At 44.2% G+C, this 23,844-nt stretch overlaps 1 protein-coding gene and 5 non-coding genes across 6 annotated transcripts; 1 reads left to right on the forward strand and 5 right to left on the reverse strand.

Annotated features, from left to right (window-relative positions):
- Positions 1–568: 568 nt before the first annotated feature.
- On the reverse strand, positions 569–2,018 carry UBC (ubiquitin C). The gene has a single exon (XM_008574288.1). The coding sequence runs from the start codon at positions 2,013–2,015 to the stop codon at positions 642–644; it is 1,374 nt and encodes a 457-aa protein (XP_008572510.1). The 5' UTR covers positions 2,016–2,018; the 3' UTR covers positions 569–641.
- A 5,780-nt stretch (positions 2,019–7,798) lies between these two features.
- Positions 7,799–7,870, reverse strand: TRNAA-UGC. Its single transcript has one exon. It is a non-coding gene; the product is annotated as a tRNA-Ala (tRNA).
- Positions 7,871–11,021: 3,151 nt separating this feature from the next.
- Positions 11,022–11,093, reverse strand: TRNAD-GUC. Its single transcript has one exon. It is a non-coding gene; the product is annotated as a tRNA-Asp (tRNA).
- Positions 11,094–11,528: 435 nt separating this feature from the next.
- TRNAF-GAA lies at positions 11,529–11,601 on the reverse strand. The gene has a single exon. It is a non-coding gene; the product is annotated as a tRNA-Phe (tRNA).
- Positions 11,602–20,852: 9,251 nt separating this feature from the next.
- On the reverse strand, positions 20,853–20,924 carry TRNAD-GUC. The gene has a single exon. It is a non-coding gene; the product is annotated as a tRNA-Asp (tRNA).
- A 270-nt stretch (positions 20,925–21,194) lies between these two features.
- TRNAA-UGC lies at positions 21,195–21,266 on the forward strand. The gene has a single exon. It is a non-coding gene; the product is annotated as a tRNA-Ala (tRNA).
- Positions 21,267–23,844: the final 2,578 nt, after the last annotated feature.

Genomic DNA, 23,844 nt, shown 5'->3' on the forward strand with positions numbered 1-23,844 from the left:
TTCATCTTGTCAAGTTAACCTCAGTAATCATGGTATTTCAACCAATAGCTTTTATTCTCTAAATATCTGCTATCTGAACTTCCCACACAGTGGGTAAGTGTACTTTCTACTTGTTACCTGCCACACCTTTTCAAAAAAATCTGGTCAAAGGCCAAAACTTCAGATCCCCACACTAGCCAGCTGCCAAAAAAAAACCTGGTCAAGTGACTTCTGCAGATCAATTTTAGAGATGTATCCCCTTCCCATCATTCCTTTTGGGAGGGAGGGGTTGCACACAGCTGGCCTGCACAACTCCCACCTTTTTAAGACCTCCTTCCCAGTGTTCCAGAAACTTTCCCACTCTCAGGCATCTCACCCTCAAACCACACTTTTAAAGTCAGCAGCTCACAAGTATATCTAACATATGGAAAATACCTTTACCTCCCAATAGCCTAGTTTTATTAGTATCCACCTGCTACAGTTCTATATATTAAAGCCACCTTTGACATTTCTTACCTCATGGTTAAGACAGAAACACTGGTAAAAACTGATTCCTGCACATCCCACTACAACGAACAATGAAAGACAATTTTGGAATGCAACAACTTTATTGAAAGAACAGTGCAATGAAATTTGTTGAAAGCTTATAAGGAAGGAAAAACTTAGACACCACCCCTCAAGCGCAGGACCAAGTGCAGAGTGGACTCTTTCTGAATGTTGTAGTCAGACAGGGTGCGTCCATCTTCCAGCTGTTTCCCAGCAAAGATCAACCTCTGCTGGTCAGGGGGGATCCCCTCCTTGTCTTGGATCTTGGCCTTGACGTTCTCAATGGTGTCACTGGGCTCGACCTCGAGGGTGATGGTCTTGCCGGTCAGGGTCTTCACGAAGATCTGCATCCCACCTCTGAGACGGAGCACCAGGTGCAAGGTGGACTCTTTCTGGATGTTGTAGTCAGACAGGGTGCGACCATCTTCCAGCTGTTTCCCAGCGAAGATCAACCTCTGCTGGTCAGGGGGGATCCCCTCCTTGTCTTGGATCTTGGCCTTGACGTTCTCAATGGTGTCACTGGGCTCGACCTCGAGGGTGATGGTCTTGCCGGTCAGGGTCTTCACGAAGATCTGCATCCCACCTCTGAGACGGAGCACCAGGTGCAAGGTGGACTCTTTCTGGATGTTGTAGTCAGACAGGGTGCGACCATCTTCCAGCTGTTTCCCAGCGAAGATCAACCTCTGCTGGTCAGGGGGGATGCCCTCCTTGTCTTGGATCTTGGCCTTGACGTTCTCAATGGTGTCACTGGGCTCGACCTCGAGGGTGATGGTCTTGCCGGTCAGGGTCTTCACGAAGATCTGCATCCCACCTCTGAGACGGAGCACCAGGTGCAAGGTGGACTCTTTCTGGATGTTGTAGTCAGACAGGGTGCGACCATCTTCCAGCTGTTTCCCAGCGAAGATCAACCTCTGCTGGTCAGGGGGGATGCCCTCCTTGTCTTGGATCTTGGCCTTGACGTTCTCAATGGTGTCACTGGGCTCGACCTCGAGGGTGATGGTCTTGCCGGTCAGGGTCTTCACGAAGATCTGCATCCCACCTCTGAGACGGAGCACCAGGTGCAAGGTGGACTCTTTCTGGATGTTGTAGTCAGACAGGGTGCGACCATCTTCCAGCTGTTTCCCAGCGAAGATCAACCTCTGCTGGTCAGGGGGGATGCCCTCCTTGTCTTGGATCTTGGCCTTGACGTTCTCAATGGTGTCACTGGGCTCGACCTCGAGGGTGATGGTCTTGCCGGTCAGGGTCTTCACGAAGATCTGCATCCCACCTCTGAGACGGAGCACCAGGTGCAAGGTGGACTCTTTCTGGATGTTGTAGTCAGACAGGGTGCGACCATCTTCCAGCTGTTTCCCAGCGAAGATCAACCTCTGCTGGTCAGGGGGGATGCCCTCCTTGTCTTGGATCTTGGCCTTGACGTTCTCGATGGTGTCACTGGGCTCGACCTCGAGGGTGATGGTCTTGCCGGTCAGGGTCTTCACAAAGATCTGCATTGTCTGTTACAAGGGAAAGGCAAATAACAACCCAAGAGTTTAGCAGACAATCCAGTTGAATTCCTACTGCCAAAAGCTAAGTATCATTTTATACTAGTTCAAACAACTATAATAAGCTTGCCTAAGAAACTCCCGAAATACACGCGACAGACCTGACAAACTTCAAAACCCAGGTTTTAGCCACTTACTAGGGAAAAGCATAAACACGTAACCAAAGTAAATTCAGGGGCTTCACTTCATTTATCTTCCCCCTTCACCGGATGTCCGGCCCCTGACAACTCACCAAGGTCGACCGCAGGCCCAAACCCTGTGTCCCGCGACTGAGAAAAACGTACGCCACGCATACCGGCAGGTGGCCCCACCCTACATTATTACCCAACGAAACGGGTGACGTCACGTGACCGCGACGACGAGCTTGCGCCCTCTCCCGCGGCAGCACCACTGCTGAGCGGCACCGCCATACTCAGCGCCCATCAACGAACGAAAAACGACTTCTCAGTCACTCCCTGAGACAGACTTCGCGTTAGAATCCCAGTACAGTGCCCAGTCCCGTCCAAGTATTTGCTCTCCGGCCCTACTTAAAGCCTTAAAGAGCCCTTCTTTTTTCCCCCACCCACCATACCCCCAGTCTTGGGTCCCCAACCTCGTAAGCGGCTTTATAGGAAGGCCTCTTCCAATTACGGCTCCGAAACGGCCGCCATCTTACTGCGTTTCTCCCCCTCAGAGCCACTCTGCTCGCGGGCCCCGGGCGACTAACAGCCTCGGCTGCCTCTCCGCCCGCGGCGGGAACCTTTCCATCCTCCCCTGTGGCCACTACAGTCAGGGCCAGTGCTGCGGCCGCTCTACTCACCAAGTGGTGATGGTAACCGCACACACAGAAAAAGAGCAACCGAACTGCCGACCTTCACGAAACTAGCTGCGCCACACCCGGCGCTTGCTTATATAGTCATCTGTGACCGCTGCTCCGGAGAGATCCCTCCGCAGAAACGCCGAGAAGGGACTACTTTTTCATCCCGTTCCGCTCTCTGGAAAGAAAATTCGAGTCCCGGAGTTACCCAGTCTCACTCCTAAAATGTCCTCCTGTTGGGACTAGGGCTTTGGGGCTGAATCTGGTGGGAGATAGATCGCCGTCCTGTCCGGCCTGGCGGAAGGGTCAGCGCGACCGTTGCGCGCTGCGTCCACGGACGTCGCCGGCACTTGACTTGGGGGAGGGGAGGTGGCCAGCGGGTGGGGCGAAAACCCGGTGCCGAATTCCGCGGCGCTGGGAGCGGGAAGGCGGCCTGAGCCCACTCCCCTCAGCCCCAACGGTCCCCGCGGGTTCTCGAGACCCCACTTGGCGCACGAGGGGCGCCGGCCGGGCGCCTGTTGGGGAGTTAGGGCGCCCCTCCGCTCGTGCGCACCCCGCCCTGCCACCCCACCTTCCGGTCCTGTGCGAGAGAGGGGTCTTTATTTTGTGTTACATTATAGATAATCATAGTGTGTGTTTTGCTAAACTCTCCTCACCCGCAGGACCGTCGTGGGGGCTCCCCCGGACCCCAGCCCCCCACTTTTGGTGACCGGGCCCATCCCCCTCCGAGCGGGCACTGGGACAAGGCGAATGACTCGGCAAATCTCAGATTCACAGGCCAAGGCCTCTGATCTAAGGACAAGCAGTCCTCAAAACTAATAAACGAAAAATGTCTTGCCAACGGAGAAACGAATCTGGCGTGTCTAGGTTGGATTTGGAAAATAAAAGGGGAAAATCCATACAGCTTTTTAAAATTACTCGTATTGGAGTTGGAACTGAAAGCTGACAGAACTAGGTCTTTCTAGATTGTTCTTGAGCCTTCCCGTCTATTCTCGGTGGCCTGGGGTTTGAGAAGGTTGTACTTGGCTGTCAACAAGGAGCATCGAAATTTCAGTTCTTTCGATATTCAGTTTAGCCCAGATATTGAACCCACTTAAGCCTGAGATTTTAAAACACACGAATTTCAGTCCTGGCCGGCGAGGGGCGGGGGTCTGGTATTTAAATATGTCGCATATGAAATGTAATTCTAGGAGAAAATTCCGTTTTGATAAAAGAGGGGGTACAAAGGATCCCCAGCCAAATTTTTAATTTTTTTCCACAGCCTATTTTGTGAGCCCTACGTGTCATTTCTTCAACGTTTTAAAAGTGTTTTACCGTACCAGCCAGCCTCCAAAAACAAAAAACAAAACAAAACAAAATAAGTAACGTGTTTTCAAATATATGAGCATGGTGAGATTTTAAAACAGGTTTTTAAAAATTAACATTGAAAAGTCTCCCTCGCACCATCAATTCCCCAGCCACTCTTCCTTCTGGACTGTTCTAGAAATATTCCCAGTTTCTACCATGGGGGGCGGGAGCATATTTTAACATCTACCCTAAAGCCTTCGAGAAAAAAAGACAGGAAAAGAAGCTACTAACTGAAAAATGTTCTGCCCTTAGGAAAAGGCCGCATTCCTATTTTAGGTTATTATATAAAAAGTCTACTCTGAACAGGTCAGTTATTTAAACATTATACTTAAAATGTCAGACAAAACAGAACTATGTATTTTCTGTGGTCACCTATGTTTGTATATATTTATAAAAATACAAGCTCTGAGCATTGTTCAAAATAGACATTAACCTCTAATTTTTAACATTTTTCAAAGACAATTCATGTGATACTGGGAAATTAAAATACATAATAATTTTTAAAAAGTTATTTTCCAGGTTTAGCAGGAGACCCCAGTGATTTCCAACACAGATTTCTGTGAAAGTTATTTATTTCTAGATTTCAGGAAGCTTTTTATTTATTTTATTTTATTTTTTAAATTTTTTGGCAGCTGGCTGGTATCAGGAAGTTTCTAAAGGAACAATATAAGCTGAGGTTCCTTCTAAGGTGACCAGGCCTGGCTTCAAACCACACCCTGTTTGCTTTTGGCTGTTGCTTTGCTGCAAGCCTTGTGATTCATGTTGTTTAAAGGCTGAGTCACGAGCTTTGTGACATAGCATTTTTTCACAGTCCAAAAGATACAAAGTAAAAACAGCCCTGATTTCAAAGGAGAAGAGGAGAGAAGAGAAGGGAGAAGGAGAGGGGCTTGGGCTGTGGGAATGGGCCAAGGGTTAGCTCCAAAGAGAAACCAGTGTTGTCTCCAGCAGAAGAAATTCCCCAGGGCCTGACCCGTGGCTCACTCGGGAGAGTGTGGTGCTGACACCACCAAGGCCAAGGGTTAAGATCCCCTTCCCAGTTATCTTTTAAAAAAAAAAAAAGAAAAAATTCCCCAAACACCCCAACATTCCCTAACTTCAGTGTAACAGTGGGTTGTTATTGAAACAAAGAAATAAACATTTCTCCAAGGTTTCTGAGGTGAGAGGGAGAGGCAGAGAAAATGATCTCCCCAAAGAGAGAGACTGCTGATGCTTCTCTGGAGCAGTGGTTCACAAACAGGAGTGATTTGCCCTTCAGGGGACATTTGGCAATGTTTGGAGACGTTTTTGTCACAACTGTTGGGGTGGAGATGGGGGAATGCTACTTCTAGCATCTAGTGGTGGAGTTCGGGGATGCTGCTAAACATTCTACAATGGACAGTCCCCCACAACAGAATTATTCGGCCCAAGACGTCAGTAGTGCCAAGGTTGAAAACCCTGTTTTACAGAGGACATTTGTTGTTGTTAGAACTTCTTTTCTATTTTCTGAAAAAGGCTGCTAAAGTCTTAATATCCCACTTGGACTCAGGAGTTGGCTATCAAGTCATGCTCCTAAAACCTAAACTCCCTTGACCTAGAATGTGATGTGCTAGAATGTGCGAGAAGCTGGATGAGTCATTGGATCCACTCTGAGTTCGTTTCACCCACAGATCCATCCTTTGGAGGCACCCCAGGGAAAGACTGCTTCAGAGCTGGCACCAATGGTAAAATGACAGAGGCCCAGCAACAGGGCAGGATTGGCAGGTAGATGTGAGCACGTGATGGGCTGAGCTCACAAAGGGCTAGGGTGTTGGGCTGCAGCTGGAAGGGGTGGGGGTGGACTGGTGCCAGCTTGTCTGTTTACCTTTCTTTTTTCCCCAGAAGAATTCAGTTCCCCTGAAGGTCACAACCCTGTAGGTGACTAATTCAGATCACGAAACCCTCAGAGAGCACAAGGGTTGGCATATATTTTTCCCCCAACAGAAAGAGTGAAATCAGAGCTGGATGGGAAAGGTTTGCCTTGCTTTGTCATCGGTTATATAACTATAAAAGGTTGTCAAGGGTATCTGCAGGTTAGATGCCTTACAAACCAAAAGAAAAAAAAACCCAAGGGATTTTGTTCTTTTCCCCGTTTACATGTGCACTTTTGAATTGTATGGCAAACTGCTCCAGCCAAAAAATAACCAATTCATCCCTCACCAGTCAAAATCAGTATTAAGTTCTAGTCTCCAAATTTGCCTAGTTTGGGAATGTTAGGAAGTTATTTAACCTATTTGGTTTTTGTTGTTGATTGTTTTTGTTTTTAAATTGTGGTAAGAGACACATAACATAAAATTTACCATTTTTAAGCGTACAGTTCATTGGCATTAAGTACATTCATGCTGTTATGCAACTGTCACCCTATCCATCCACAGAACTATTTTCATCTTGAAATACTGAAACTCTCTCTGTACCCATTAAATAACTCCCCACTCCCCATGCCCTCAGCCCCTGGTACCCACCACTCTATTTTCTGTCTCTATGAATTTGCCTCCTCCAGCTACCTCGGCTTTGTTTTTTTTAAGTGTAAAATAAAATTTAATAGTTGGAAAAACATTTCTTTTCAAAGATTTACAACTTTCTTAGGAAGCACCAATTCCCAACACGAGCCTTTAATATTAAAAACTCCTTATGATATCTGTTCTTGTCATGCATTATTAGAAATATTTAATTATAGGATACAAAGTAAAACAGAAGCATATAATTACTTTTGTGTTAGGCCTGATCACTTTAAAAATAACCCTCAACTTTTTGTTCCCTAAACCTTGTTGACATTTAGGGAGGAATAACCTTCACCGAAACTCATTAGGAGGAACAGGAGTTGTCACCAATGCGTCACCACCTAACTGGTGAGTCATTTCACGAATTTCAATTTCCTTATCTCAAAAATGAAAGCTTTGCAAAGACGCACATCCCTCCACTTCTAAGATTAGATGCTTTTACCATTTAGAACATGAAGTCAACTGAGAGAACGGAGGTGACAGGTGAGGAATTCATTATTACTGCAGACAAAGAACTGTACCCACAGAATGCAACAGGATCCCTTCTTTCTATAAAAGTACATTTTTATTTTTAATGATAAAATACAGATACAGTATATAAATATAAACATAAACAGTATGTGCATCAAAGCCATTAATTCATTTATCCATTCGTGACATGTTGATGAAGCAAAGCCTATGTTGGGAAGCTAGTTTGCTTTGGGGTTGCTCCCTCCAAAAATGGTGTTTTACTACAGCATGAAGGGGAAGTGGCTCCGACCTTCAAATGACTTAAATACTTGCACTCTGATGGCCAGGAATGAGTCAACCGTCCGCAATGCCAGCTTACTGCAGTCATAATGCTGCTAAACCTACAGTAAACTCCCAAAATAACCATTCTGCTCACTTTTTCTGTGGTCTCAAACAAGTTATGTTTTGCCTTTAGATTTTTCTGCTAATATTTCCTCTCTGCTTCTTCAAAGAAATGCACATTTGGAATGTTAGGGATTTCAGAAAGGGAAGATCACACCTAATATGAAAATCCCAGCTCAAGTAGAGCAACCAGGAGAAATAAAAGCAAATAAAAGATCGAGTGGAGATGCCGGGGATCGAACCCGGGGCCTCATACATGCAAAGCATGCGCTCTACCACTGAGCTACATCCCCCTCCCTCCCTGCTTTACCTCCTGAAAATCTCTGCTATGGTCTATACTTAAAGGGCTTGCTTTTGTTTTTTCCCTAAATTAAAACTTTGTATGTTTAAATGGATGTTAGAAATAGGCAAAAGCTAACCAAAATAGTTTTTTGTTTCCCAGATAGCAGATAGACCCGTTCTTCACAGCCTTGCAACTAAAATTCTAGCTGCTACCAGAACCAAAAAACAAAAAGACAATACCCCTTCTTGAATGGTACTCCTCAAAGACAGAAAAGGAAAGGAAAATAGTTTCTGCCCAATAAATAAGGGTGTTGACCCGATTGTACCTCCACCCAGAAATCTCTGATTTCTCATCCTTTGAAGTCATTCTAACCTTCAGTGACTTTGAGTTTTGCTCAGCTACTTGAAGACTTTGTTTTTCTCCCAAAAGAACTGTTTTGAATAGAAAAACAAGAAAACTCAAACAAACAGAACCAGTCCCCAGAATCAGGGGTTAAACTTGGAGGAAGGAGTCTCTTTACAATATCCCACCAGGGAAAAAAAAACAAAAAACGTTCTTTAACTGTGAATTAGCCTCTCTCTTTTCCAGGGGGCTTATCAAGCACACCAGGAGAGAGAAGCCACAATGTTTAGTGTCCTTCAGGTTATCAGTGATGAAGGAGCAGGTGAGAGGCAAAGAGATGGCAGAAAACAAGGCTACACCTCTTTCCACCAGCCTTGAGATTTCCCGGGAAATAGTCACTGTGAAGGGGAGACCTCACCTCAAAAATGTCCTGCCACCTTGTTCCCTATCAGCTCCCTGCTGGTGACTAAAACTCATCCACAGGAATCCCTGGACACAGCAGCCGTGATTGTGTTACCTAATCTCTCTGGGCCTCATCTGCGAAATGGAGATTTTAATAGTACCCGCCTTGTCAGATTGTTGTGACGATTCAGTGCATTACACATAAAACATTTAGGGCAGTGTCTGGTAGAAGGTGCATGCTCTGAAACGTGAATTACGGCTATGATAGATGTTGATATCATTATATGATCTCCAGCGGAGGGCTGCTGCTTCTCGCTTCCACACAAGGCATGAACTGATGTTTTGCTGATCCTGTTTTGGTGAGACTGAGGGGAAAAAGCAGGAGGGCGATGGGGTGAGGTGTGGAATGGGACCACTGTGTAATCATCTGTTACAGGGCACGGTGGGGGGCCACTCAGCTCCTGGCTTGGCTCCCCAAAATCTTGTTACTGAACCCAGGTCCTGCTGCCTGCCCCCTTTCAAAAACAAACAACTCAAAAGTCAAATTTTGGTGAAGACAGAAGTCGGCTTTTATTCAGGAATACTGGCGACCTGAGGAGAGATGTGAGGCTAACCCATCTCTCTGGTAAACCTGAAGGGGAGTGGCCAGACTAAAGCTATATCAAAGACTCACATTTACTGAGGGGTTTTTAAGGAGGGGACTGAAGGAATGGAATGTGGGAAATGAAAAGCAGGAGCGAGGGGGATGTGCAAGGGGCCAGATGCAAATTCTTGCCAAGGCTCCATCTGGTTTCTTTTCCCATCCTTATCTCAGGGTCCTGCTGGATAGTATGTGCCTTGTTGCAAGTCTACTGCTTCAGGCCGACTGGAAAACAACTTTACATTTATGTAAATAATGTCATCTTGCCCCATAACCAAGGTTCAAAATATCAAATAACAATGGGAAAAGAGGGAATCAGAGAAATGCAGGTCAAGGAAAAAAAAACTGTGTTCTTTTAAAATCTTCTAGAGCCCATGTGGTTAAAGTATCAACATGGCTTCAGTCTTGCTCACTCCAACACATCCTCTGTCCTTATTTCTCTAGCTCAAGTGGGAGGCCAAGAGAGACAGACCCTGGCAGTAGAACAGAATGATGGCACCATAGGTGGCATTATTTTGGATATGGGATATGGGAACAAGCCAAGAGATTGTATTCAGTGCAGCAGGTGCCCCTGCTTCCTCTCTTGCCCACCTGCATGGCAGCCAGAGTGCTCTGCTCAAAACTGTTAGCATCAAATCCATACTCCTTACTCTCCATACCCCTTTAAGGCCTTTGTGATCTGGGCTCTGACTTCACCTCCTGTGCCTCTCCCTCTCCCTCTCCCTTGTTGGACTACCAGTCACACCACCTCCATCTCAGGGCCTTTGCACTTGCTGTTTGCTGCTCCCTCTGCCTGGAATGCTGTTCCCCAGATGTTTAGTTTTTTCGGCTGCTGGCAGGTACAAGGATTGAACCCTGGACTTTGGTGTTGTCAGCACCACAGTCTAACCACTTAGATAACCAGCCCCCCTTCTCCCCACCACCTTTTTTTCTTTTTGTTGCCCAGCTCTTCTCATGATTAGCTCCTTCTCATTGTCCAGGTCCTGTCTCAAATGTCACCTACTCAGAAAGGCTTTCCTAACCACCTCTCTAAAGGGACCTACAAATCCCACTCATTCCCTATCGCACCCCTCTGGTTGGTTGTGTTTTTCTTCATAACATTTACCCATTATCATACTATTCGTTTATTGTCTGTGTCCCTCACTAGGTTGTAATTTCAGCAGGACAAGGCCTTGTCTATCTTATTTCCTGCTGTACTCCCAAGTGCCGAGAACAATTCCTTGCATATATTAGGTACTCTACATATTTGTGAAATGAATGTGAAAAAAATAAGTGAAAAAATGAATAAATCAATGGAAGAATAGGATCCTGGGAAAGACGATAGCTATATTCAGGAAGTTGAGTCTGTAACTGAATTAAGACAAGAAAATGTCTCAAGTCCATAAATATTTTCTGAGGGCCAACCTTGCGGCGGGAGCAAGACATAAGAAGATGGAGTATAGGCAGCAGAATAAGCAGTTCCTGTACTTAGAAGTTGACACCCTTGTCTGGGAAACCCTTATACTGAATAAACCATTTACATCAGGAAATAGAATAACAATTCAGCATGAGAGCCTTGTCTTTTCCTTTCTCTTTCGTAACCTTGTAACTAACCATTCAGGAACTAGAGGTGACCAGGACTAAGCAGCAGGTCAACAGACAACCGCAGAACCGAATCTCGCTTATTAGTCAGGTTTACTCTTTTGAGGAGGAATAAACAGAACTTCTATGAAAGCTGAATTTAATTTGTTTACAAAAGAAACGAGAAATGCAGAAAAACGATAAAAGACACAGATGCCTCCCCGTCGGGGAATCGAACCCCGGTCTCCCGCGTGACAGGCGGGGATACTCACCACTATACTAACGAGGATTAGCCTTGTAAAATTCTTCTCAAGGAGCTTCTTTAAGGTATATTTACTTCCCCTAAAGACTGTCATGCTCTGGGAATTAAATATTTTCTACTTTTTCTACAAACCAACCTCAAATCCGACTTGACTTAATACTATTTTAAGGTGGCCGTTTCCTGCTCTGCTTTTTATTTCGCCGTGAGGGACTAGAGAACAGGAATAAACAAAAAGCAAAAATTAATGAACAGACATCGACAAACATAACAGAGATCAATAAGCACTTACGGAATAAATGACACGGAGCTAGGAACAACCTGACCTTGTGTGGATTTACCCAAATGGGGATTTTCAGGGAAGTCTCCCGTCCTTTTGGCTTCCTGCCTTACTAAATGGAAGGAGTCTGTTTAGCTTCCATTCATTACTGCCCGCCGCCCTTCAGCCCGGAAGGAAAAGAGACCTGCCGAAACCCGGGATCGAACCAGGGACCTTTAGATCTTCAGTCTAACGCTCTCCCAACTGAGCTATTTCGGCAGTTGTCATCACTGTTCGATACTTCTGTCCTCCTCGTCGTTCCAGAGGCCCCGGGCTTGCAGCCAGGCTGAGTCTGATGCCGAAAATCAAGAGTTGGCGGGAATCCACAGCCTGCCCGGATTGCCCGGAACCTGTACGCGGTGGCCCCTTCTCGTCTTTCAAGACCACCGCCTCCGGGAAGCCTTCCTGATTCCACCTCCCAACAGGGCCCCTGTCCCTTATTGTTTATTGTTAGCTTATTTAACATTTTTTCCTGTCTATTATCTGTCTCCCCAGCTAGAATGACAGACCCAAAAGGAGCGGGGAAGTCGTCTGCTTCGGTTACTGCTGTATTTCTTGGTTGCCTAGAACAGTGCCTGGCACATAGTAGGTGCTTAAGAAATATTCGTTGGGGCTGGCCCGTGGCTCATTCGGGAGAGTGTGGTGCTGATAACACCAACTCCCCGGGTTCGGATCCCATATAGGGATGGCTGGTTCGCTCACTGGCTGAGCGTGGTGCTGACAACACCAAGTCAAGGGTTAAGATCCCCTTATCGGTCATCTTTTTTAAAAAAGAAATATTCGTTGACTAAATGAATGAAAGACGACATCTGACTCAGAGCTCAGCTTTCTCAAGCTCCCTTCTCTGCCCAAAGGAATAAGGTCACCCCTTGGGTGCAGCTTGCCAAGCAGCACGAAGTGTGGCAGGGATGCTGACCAAGCCAAGGCCTGTGGGAGGACACATCGGCCAGAATGTGGCTATCCTTGGGCAATGGTGATTCAGATCCAGCCTCTAAGTGTAGCCTACATACCTGTGCGCACCTGCTCAACTGCAAGGTATGAAGAAATCCACAGGTCTGCATTTAGGCTGGGTTCTGCCGGCTTCCCTTCCCTTTGGGAAGTGAGTGGGGGTGCTGTCTGGGGGAGGAAGAGGAAGTGGGGAGGTCCTTCGTCATGTGAAGTCCATCCAATAAGCCTTCGTTGAGCACTGATGCCCATCTGGCCCACCAGTAACAGTAACAAGATAATTCGGTATAGTAGTAAATGCTAAAAAGAAGAATAAATCGTTGTGATGCCTGGCATACCTGGGGTGCAGGGCAGTAAGAGAAGGGAGCTCTGAGAAGACCTGAGGAATGAAGAGCCAGTCATATTTTTTTTTCTTTCTTTCTTTTTTTTTTTAAGATGACCAGTAAGGGGATCTCAACCCCTGACTTGGTGATGTCAGCACCATGCTCTCCCAAGTGAGCTAAACGGCCATCCCTACATAGGGATCCAAACCCGTGGCCTTGGTATTATCAGCACCACACTCTCCCGAGTGACCCATGGGCCGGCCCAAGAGCCAGCCATATTAAGACCAGGAGGAAGAGCATCCCAGATGGAGGGAACAGCTAGTACAAAGGCCCTGAGGCTGAAACAAGGTTGGCTTGCTGGAAGAACAGAAAGTCTTCGGGGAAGAGGTGTAGAGGTCCAGAGGTCCAGAGGTAATAGGCAAAGTCTGAGAGGTGGGCAAAGGCCAGATCTTGCCAGCCTTGAAGGCCTCAAAGAAGGGCTTGTATTTTCCTTGAGTGTTGGAAAGTTGTTGGGGAGTAATGTGATTTACATCTTAAAAGTCTCCCCTGGCTGCTGTAGGGAAAATGGACAGGAGGGCTAGAGTGGCAGTGGGGAGACCAACTGGAGAGGCTGCTGCAGTGGCCCAGGCCGGAGCTGATGGTGTCTTTGGCCAGGAAAGAATAAATAAAGGGACAGGCTTGAGATAGGGTTCAGAAGGAAAATGGGAGGACTTGCTGATGGATTTGATAAGAGTAGGAGAAATGAAGGGGTGAAGGATGACACGCAAGGGTTGGCCTAGGCGACAGAGCAGATGGAGGATGCTCTTGACTGAGGGCGGGAGCCCGCAGGGTGAGCCAGGCAATCAAGACTCTGTCACAAACATGCTGCATGGTTTTTTTGGCGGCTGATCCGAACCCTTGACCAGTGTTATGGGCTGAATCGCATCCCTCCAAAATTTATATGTTGAAACCCTAATGCCCAATACCTCAGAATGTGACCGGAGATAGGGCCTTTAAAGTGGTGATTACATTAAAATGAGGCTATCAGCGTGGGTCCTAATCCACTATGACTGATGTCCTTAAAAGAAGAGGAGATGAGGACACAGACAACACACATGGGGGGTGGGGGTGGGAGGGATGTCCATGTGAGGATACAACGAGAAAGTGGCTGTCTGCAAGCCAAGGAGAGAGGCCTCAGAAAAAAACCAAACTTGCCAGCACCTAGATCTTGGACATCCAGCTTCCAGAAGTGTAAGAAAGTACATTTCTGTTGTTTAAGTCCCCCAGTACATGGTATTTTGTTATCACAGTCCAAGCAGACTAATACACCTGGTTGGAATATACTTGTCCATCCTAACACTCACTGTGGCTGGATTTTCCTGGAGAGAGGGAAGATTTCTGATTTCTGGTATATCATATTGGGTATGATTTGGGAGAAATAGGAGTGATTGTCTCCCTTCTGGAATCCTTAGCTCCAGAACAGAGCCCTGTCTAAAAAGCTTTCAGAAAAGGCCTTGCAAATGGTATTGGGGTGGGGGCAGGGATCAGCAACCGTGTATTCATTTCTGATATGGGTATCAGGTCTGGCAAGATCCAGCTCCAAACAGCCAGTTCAGCAATGCAGCACACCTGGCTTTGAGCCTGTGAGAGAAGGAGTAGGCTTCGATATCCACCTGGACCTTCAATCTACAGTGATCCCAAATCAAAGTGTGTGTTTTGGAAACGTAATTTACGTCATTTAAAAAAATCAGTAAGGGAAAACTACCCCAGTCTCTTTTTTTGGCAGCCGGCCAGTACTGGGAACTGAACCCTTGTCCTTAGTGACACAGGGCTACACTCTAGCCAACTGAGCTGACCCACCAGCCCTTGTGACTGTTGTTAATATATTTTAAAATTACTTATTCACTTTGTTTCGTTCCCCCATCTTTTCCAAATCATTCGGTTCATATGACACATCTCCTGTTTTTCTCACTTGAAAATATATCAGCTCAATGCTTAGCTTTGAGTTAAGCTTTCAATATAAAAGCTTTCAATAAATATTTGTTGACAAGCAAACAGAAAGGACATTGTTGGGTGGGAGTGGGGAAGAGGGAAGAGGGAGGGAGGTTTCGGTAATGGGCAACAATAATCAACCACATTGTATATCGGAAAAAAATAAATAAATACAAATAAAAAATAAATAAATACAAATAAAAATAAATATTTGTTGAATAAATTAGTTACCAGGTCTTTTTTTTTTAATAATTTGTCTGAGTTCACATAGCCTGTGAATGGCAGGACTAGGTTTTTTTTTTGTTTTTTTTTCTTTTGGTGGTTGGCTGGTACAGGGATCAACCTTGGCCTTTGTGTTACAACACCATGCTCTAACCAACTGAGGTAACCAGCAGTAGGCCCCAAGTTATAAGGTCTTAATTACTGTGTTAGTCTTCTAGGGTTACACTAACAAATTACCACAAACGGGGTGGCTTAAAACAACAGGAACTTATTCTGTCAGAGTTCTGGAGGCCAGAAGTTCAAAATCAAGATGTCAGCAGGATTGGTTCCTTCTGGAGGCTCTGAGGGAAAAACAGTCTGATACCTGTCTCCTAGGTTTTGGTGCTAGCTGGCACCTTGGTGTTCCTCGGCTTGCAGACACATCACTCCACTCTCTGCCTTCTTCTTTCCATGGCCTTCCCCTCCATGCCTCTGTGTGTTTTTCCCTTTTCTGTCTCTTAGAAGAACATGTGTCATTGCATTTAGGCTCCGCCACAATATAGGATGACCTTATCTGGAGACCCTTACTTTAATTACATATGCAAAGAACCTTATTCCAAATTAGTTTACATTCTTAGGTTCCCAACAGAGGTATCTTGTGAGGGCCAGTATTAGACCCATTACAATTACCATCACGTTATTTTATTTTTGTGAGTTGATTTTTTTATCAAAATATGCTCAGTATCAAGAATCATAGAAACGTATGAAGATATGAGCTAATAAACACCCATATTTCTCTGCTGAAAAACAGCCCTCATGGAGGATAGTAGTTGAACATCATTCTGAGTCCCTTTCCTATGGATATATATGGAGAGAATATTAGATGAGAGATAGACATATGGTTCTTATCAAAATGGGGTCAGGACTGGCTGGCTAGCTCGGTTGGTTAGAGCATGGTGTTATAACACCAAGGTCAAGGGTTTGGATCCCATACTGGCCAGCCACCAAAAGAAAAAAATGGAATCATACTCTATATTCTGTTCTTAACAAAAGCAGCAACATAATTTAAATTTAACAGAAGAAAGAAATCATAAATGAAATTGAAGGAATTACTGAATTTCAAATAATTTCAGATAACTTTATCCTCTGAGAGAAATTAGTTTCTAACCAATTCCTCTAAGAAAAAATATTCTTAAAAAAATTAAGCATTTTAGGGCCGGCCCGTCGCTCACTTGGGAGAGTGTGGTGCTGATAGCACCAAGGCCACGGGTTTGGATCCTATATAGGGATGGCCGGTTGGCTCACTGGCTGAGCGTTGGTGCTGACAACACCAAGCCAAGGGTTGAGATCCCCTTACCAGTCATCTTTTTAAAAAATATAAAAAATATAAATTAAGCATTTTAGAGGCATTTTTAAAGAATTCATATCAATTTAAATGGCTATTTCATCACCTGACATATAGTAATTAATGCAACTGTCTTCTAACCTGTACCTATTTAGATTGTTTGTGCATAGGTTTTTTCCTTTTGTATTTAAGATTTGTTTCACAAAAGGCAAAATTCCATATATGAGATTATAAAGTCAGAGCCAGGGATATAAGATTTCCAAAGCTGTCTCTGAAAGGGCAGAAAGCTACCCATGCAGTTAAAGGTGTTATAGGACACGAGGTCTGCAATTATTTTTGGAACGTCGATGTTCGCAATGACTGGGAAACAACTATAGAAAACTTTCATGTGGTGGAAACATTAGCTGACAATGCAATCATAATTTATCATACACACAAGCAAGTGTGGCCTGCTTAGCGAGATGTATTGTATCTTTCTGCCATTAGAAAGATACCAGCCTTGACTGAAAATGACCCTGAAACTTGGATAGTTTGTAATTTTTCTGGAGATCATGACAGTGCTCCTCTAAACAATCGATGTGTCCGTGCCAAAATAAATATTGCTATGATCTGTCAAACCTTGGTAAGCCCACCAGAAGGAAACCAGGAGATTAGCAGGGACAACATTCTGTGCAAGATTACATATGTAGCTAATGTGAACCCTGGAGGATGGGCACCAGCCTCAGTATTAAGGGCAGTGGCAAAACGAGAGTATCCTAAATTTCTAAAACGTTTTACTTCTTACGTCCGAGAAAAAACTGCAGGAAAACCTATTCTGTTCTAGTATTCACAGTGACTGAAGCAAGGCTGTTGGGACATTCCATGTTGGAGGAAAAAAAAATTAAGTGCTCTAAGTTGGGACATAGGATCTATAGCCTTGTCTCTGGCCCAAGACCTTGGTCTTGTGTGCAAAGATGAAGAAATATTGCAATAGCAAAGCTGAACCTCCAACACTAGCTGTCTCCTGCTAGATTTTCTCGCTCAGCATGTAACTATAAGTACATGTAAAATTACATGTATATGGCTATATTTTTATTTGTTTGCTCCTAGAAGAGAAAAAAAATTTGAAACACAACTTTGAAACACAACTAGGAATTGATGCTTTAATTTTTGGAAACTTTTTCAGAATTTTTAATTTACTATGGTCCGGCCTAAGATCCTCGGTTGTATCAGGTTTTGTGCAGAAAAGAAAAGCACAAAAGTTGAACGCACATGGGGCATGTGCTTTCTGTGCACCAGATATCTGGATGGGGTTCTTTTTTCAGGCCTACAGTCAAATATATGTCTAGAATTTTTTGACTTTTTTTGCTTTGTATAATCATAGAATTCATTGCTGCTGATTTCTATAATGATTCATGTTGTCATATAAGTGTCTCAATAACTGAGGGCTGTCAATAACCTGTAATTTCGCCTTTTCTGTAGTCTTTCTCCCATGAAGAACCTTGGTTCTGATGGAGAAAGAGTGAAAAGCTTTATCCCCCCCCAGATAACTTTATATTTCTATTATATTTTTTAGTTGTGTACTATGTGCTACAGATACTTTTCAGTTTGTTACAAACACAATTTGGTAATTCCTAAATTGGTTCTGCCTGCTTCCAAACAGAAAATCTGTACAAATCTCATGGGTATAGACTACTTCCTGGCAAATGGTCAGGATAAAATGAGCTCATGTTTTCCTAAAATTTGTGAGAGAATATGCAGTATTACTTGTTAAAGCAAATCAAATTGTTTGACATTTGATTCAATATTTCTAGTATTCAGTAATAAGTATGTTTGTTAGTTCTTCTGGTTTGGGTCAGTTTAAAAGATATATTGCAAAGTATTCATAGAAAATGTGACCAATGCTCCTATTTGCCTCTTGATCAGAAACTTCAGCAGAGCAGTAAAGGATTCTACATAATTCAAAAAAAAAAAAAAAAAAAAATGAAAGGGCAGAAGTCATTTATAGTTCCATCCCTCCAATTCCATTCCTTTCTTTCCCAAACAAGTCTTGGTCATTTTTCTTAAGTAAATGTATTTTTGTTTGTTGTTTGTATCCCCGTACCGGCCTGCTGCCAAAAAATAAATAAATAAAATAAAAGTTTTTTTTTTTTTTTTGTATTGAGGTGAAATTTACATAACATAAAATTAACTATTTTCCTGATCTGGATTTTTTTTTTGGCAGCTGGCTGGTGGGGAAAATTAGCCATTTTAAAATGAACAATTCGGTGGCACTTAGCATATTTACAGTGTTGTGCCACCACAACCTCTATCTAGTTCCAAACATTTTCATCATCCCAAAGGAAACCTGTATCCATTAGCAATCATTCCCGTTTTCTCCTTTCCCCAGGCCATGGCAACCACCAATCTGCTTCCTGTCTAGGATTTTGTGAATTTGGTCAATTAAAAAAATTTAAAAACCAAAACAATTACACTCTGGTTTCTCTTCAGATCGTATAAATCTTTTGCCTTTTTAAAAAACAAAACAACAAAGTTTATTCATATCATAGACTAAAAATGGTAACTTGTGTTTTACTCCCACTTATTCAAATGCTTGTAAAAATAAACTTTTTCCATAAGCTTTATGAACAAATCATTTTTCTTCTGTAAGTTCATTGTTAGTTGACTGTGATCTGTTGGTATTTTAGAATTTTTCTTAGTGATTTGAATAAATTATTTCCATAATGAAGATATTAATCCTTTGCCAGAGTTCTTTATTTTCTACAGTTACCAAAGTAGTACATGGTCATAGTTAACAAAATACTTAAAGGCTTGTAATCAAGAAAAGAACTTTTCCATTTCTGTCCAGGGAAGTCAGGCAACGTCTTTGGATTCCTTTTGCGCTTGTGTTGGAGTGGGGAGGACTGAAGCCATATTAGGACCTAAAACTGGCTGGGGAGGGGGACAGGGGGAGTTGAAATTAAAAGGGGTAGTTTTGGGGTTTTTTCTCCTGTATTTCTTCCCATCCCATGACTTTATCTTGCTTGCAAAATAGAAAAACAAGGTTGAGAAGCTAATCAGTACCTTGTAAACCTAACAGTTCTTTGAGACTGCAGGGTTTGAGAAGTGATCAAGGCCAAATGTCAGGAAGCTGACCCTGGGCACCAGCCAAGTCAGCCAGAGCCCTGCCAGGCTGCATGAAGACTTTGCAAAGAAGTTGATTCCACTCCGGAGCAAATCGAAGTCCTGCAGGGCTCTGAGATGACAGCGAAGAGAACAGGAACCAGACGAGGCCTTGGCGAGACCTTGCACTTGACTCCTTACATGGAACCCTGGTAGCTCACGGCCCCTTCTCTCCTGCTCTTCACTTCCCACATTCCATTCCCTCAACCCCGCTTTAAAAAAACCCTCAGCAAATCTGGGGCTTTGAGATGGAATCGCCGACCATCTCCTTTAGCTGAATACATCGCCTTCCTATAACACCAACCATTTGACTTCTGAGTAGCTTGTTTTCTTTCCTCCTTAAGGGGGTGGGCAGCCGGACTTGGGTTCCGTAACACTTGTAAGAACTGACTGTTGAATATGCTGCTATATTTTTCTTCAAATTTAATCTTTTGCTTTTTAAAATACATATACCTTTTTGATCCATCTGGAAGTTATTTTTGCAAAAGTGAGATGAGAGTCTAAATCGATATTTTTAATTTAGAAGGAAAAAGATGTTCCTTGACCTGAGATATTGGAACCATTAGACGTTTCCACAGTTTCAGGATTTCAATTAAATACAGTGGAGTATAATAAACAGAAAAAAAAAGGCCAATAAAGCCCTTGGTCATATAAATCCTACTGGTATTAAAGAAAAAAAGTACGGCATGGGACTCCTACTGCTGTTTTTTATTAAAGCATTTTACTTTTATTTGACTTTTAAAATTTAGGTGATTCTTATTTTTTTATTTTTATTTTTTTAGGTGTATCTTTTGATAAAAGTTGAATAAGGTAAGAAAGAAGGGAGAGAGAGAAAGGAGAGAAGGGAGGGAGGGAAGGAGGAAGAAAAGAAGGAAGGGAGGTGAGAGGGAGAAAAAGAAAATTTAAACAGTCCAGAAAGGTGCAGAAATGGAAAATCAAAGAGTCACTCCTACCCACCATCCCAGTCCTTCTCCCCAGAGGTAACCTATGTCAAGAGTTAATTGTGAGGCCGGCCCGTGGCTCACTCGGTAGAGTGCGGTACTGATAACACCAAGGCCACGGGTTCGGATCCTATACAGGGATGGCCGGTTAGCTCACTGGCTGAGCGTGGTGCTGACAACACTAAGCCAAGGGTTGAGATCCCCTTACCGGTCATCCTTCAAAAAAAAGAAAAAAAAAAAGAGTTAATTGTGACTTATGTGACAAGACAAGTGCTGTATAACTGTTACCTGTTTTTATTGTTCTTGTGATGCCGATCAGAAATATGAATATGAATATACTCACACGTGTGTTTGTGTGTATATACGTGTCATTTTTGGCATAAAAGGGAACCTATTCTGCACACTGCTGTGCAGCTGTCTTTTTCCACTGACGATATTCTCGGGGAGCTGGACACCCTCCGGAGGGCCCTTGTTGAGGGGGTCAAAGGCACACCGTGACGCATACACCCTCGTGTAAGGGGGTCTGTATATCACAGAGCGTTTTGGAGTGCAGGCCAGGAAGATGTTTTTCGCATCTCAAAATGTTGTAAAACTCTCAGTGGCCTCCCCGTCGGGGAATCGAACCCCGGTCTCCCGCGTGACAGGCGGGGATACTCACCACTATACTAACGAGGACATGCCACGCTAGGATTTTTCAGGTTGGTACCTCTAGAGCGGTGTTGTCTGCCTACCGTTCCCACCTGCTCTGGGCCGGGGTCGCCACAGGTGCGACACTGGTCTTTGGGTTTTCCTGGGGCGCGAAGATGCCCCCTGGGGTCAACGGAGGCGCTGAGCATTCAGAAGCGAAAATGGGGGGGGAAGCAAAAAACGGCAAAGACAGCCATGCGAACAGAGGGAGGGCATCACCTTCTGAATTACCACCCTCAAGACAAAGCTACAAAGTGAGGGGATGTAGCTCAGTGGTAGAGCGCATGCTTTGCATGTATGAGGTCCCGGGTTCAATCCCCGGCATCTCCACTTCTTTTACTCTTTCTTACCTCTAAATCACAGAAAGCAAAACAGGTTAGGGGACCCAAGACCAGGCATCCCCTTTCCCAATGCTCCCATGAAGTGAGCGCTGTTGATAGGGGCACCGCTAGTTCTCAGAAGTCCCTTCTCTTAATCACAGTTGCCCACTCTCCTGGAGATTTGGACTCAGTAAGAAGGCAGCTGGTGCCAGGGAATCTGCGTTTTTAAACAAACACTCCTAGTTACACGTGTCATCAAGCAGATAGAAAAATCCTGGATTTCTAAGGAAAGTCCTGCAACTAGCCATTCATTTGGTAACCCCTGAGGGCCTAATGTCAGCTAATGAAGACACATTGAGCACACACGTTGTGCCCAGGTACAGTGTCAAGTACCCTGGTATCCCTGGATAAAACAGGCAAGGTTTCTCAGTCTTCTTAGACTTTATATTACAATCCAGGAGACTAACAATAAACAACGTAGTGATATGTTCTATGAAGATGATAATAGTGATGACATGGAAACTTTAGGGACACGTATGTGTGAACTGCTTTAGATAAGCCTGTCTGAAGAAACAACATATCAGGCAGAGAAAGTGGCAGGTGCAAAGGCCCTGAGGTTATAGGTGGGGTGCTCTTTGTTGAAGGGACAGGAAGAAAGTCCTGTGCCTGTGTAGTGAATGAGGGTAGAAGAAGGTTGAAATTTATCTTCAAAGACACTGGAAGACCTGTTCTCCAATGTTCATTGCAGCACTATTTACAATAGCCAAGAGTTGGAACCAGCCCAAATGTCCATCATCAGATGAGTGGATAAGGAAACTGTGGTATATCTACACAATGAAATTCTACTCTGCTATAAAAAGGAATGAAATACTACCATTTGCAACAATGTGGATGGCCTTAGAGAAAATTATATTAAGTGAAACAAATCAGGCACAGAAAGAAATACCACATGTTCTCACTTATTTGTGGGAGCTAAAAATAAATAAACACAAACAAAGGGTGTGTCGGGGAAGAAGACACAATCATAACAATTTCTTGAACTTGTTAAGACAAGTGAACAGATATGATGGGGGGGAGGGGAAGGGGGAGGAAAGAGGAACCGGTAAAGGGGTCACAAAAATCAACTACAATGCATATTGAGAAGTTAAAATTTAAAAAAAGAAATCTCAACAACAACAACAACACAAACAAAAAAAAGACACTGGAAGGCCTGCTACAGGGGAATGACATAATCAGACTTAGGTTTTAAAAGGCTCCCTCTGGCTGCCATGTGGAGATATGCCTGTGCAGGCAGGATGGATATTGGGAGAGGAGGCTGGATACAGCCATGGCCCAGGCAGGAGCTGCGGGAGGCTTGCTCCACCGGGGCAGGGAAGCGGTGGAAGTGGGGAGCATGGGGCATGGGGGGGGGGGCTGGTTTTGGACAAATTCTGGAGGTACCTGAATAACATTTCCTAATTCAGGGTACCACACTTTATTCAGCCATTCCTCTTAGTCAAGTTACTTTGTCTCACTGAAATGCTGTAGTCAATGTTTAGTATATATATTATCCTTGCCTTCTGGTGCCTTTATCTCTATGGGACAGATTCCCACATGGAGCATTGCAGGCTCAAAGGGAATAGATGCTTCTATTTTTAAAATGCTTGCACTTTAAATATTGCTAATTTCTTCTGCTAAAGTTTGTAGCAATTCACATATTACTAACACGGTATGAAGCTGCTCCTTTCCCCATATTCTCACCAGCAATGAATGTTGCTATAATTCTTAATTTTTCCCAAATCTGCTGGGTACAAAGTGTTATTGCATTGTTAACTTAATTTTCATTTCCTACCCACTTGATAGGGTGCACATCTTTCCAGGTATCTTCTAGCCTTTTAGATGTGTTTTGCAACTTACCTCTTTGTAGTCTCTGCCCATTGTCTTTTTCTCATCAAATTGCAATAGCTCATTAAGTATGGTGCTGTTTCTTTATCGTATTTTGCTATATTTTTCCTCATCTATTTTTTCATCTTCCAACTTTGTTTATGGCATTTTCCATACTGATCTAAAATTTCCATGAGATCAAATGTCTTCCTTTTCCTTTATAGTTTCTGGGATGTCTATTTTGCTTGAAGCTTTTATTTTGCTTCAAAAGCCTTCTGACAAATATTCCTTGCAATTTTCTTCTTAACACTTGCACTCCCACGTTTGGGACACAAGATGGTGAGGAAGACAGAGGACCTGTTTGCACAGGGCTTGCTGTCCAGGGTGGATGGCAGACAGACCAGCCTCCCTAGGAAGGGGTCTAGAGGGGCTTGAGTCTGAGGGTGAGAAGCCAGCCAGAGGGACTGAGATGGGGCATGGCACAGAGTGCCCCAGGAGAGAAAGCAGCACCTGTGGTCTGTTTTGGGGCAGATGGAAGGACGGCAGGGTGGTCTGCAGGGGCGTGGTATGAAATGACCCAGGAGTAGAGTGTCTGTGCATGTCCAGTCTCAGGTGCCATGTTAGAGTTGGCCTTGATCCCTTGGGTAACCAGGAATCTTCACAGGGCTTTAGGCAGGGCAGTGACATGACCCGATCTGGGACACAATCTCCATGGAGGACCATGT

Source organism: Galeopterus variegatus, unplaced genomic scaffold, assembly GCF_000696425.1.
Source record: "Galeopterus variegatus unplaced genomic scaffold, G_variegatus-3.0.2 Scaffold1028, whole genome shotgun sequence".
Lineage (NCBI taxonomy): Eukaryota > Metazoa > Chordata > Mammalia > Dermoptera > Cynocephalidae > Galeopterus > Galeopterus variegatus.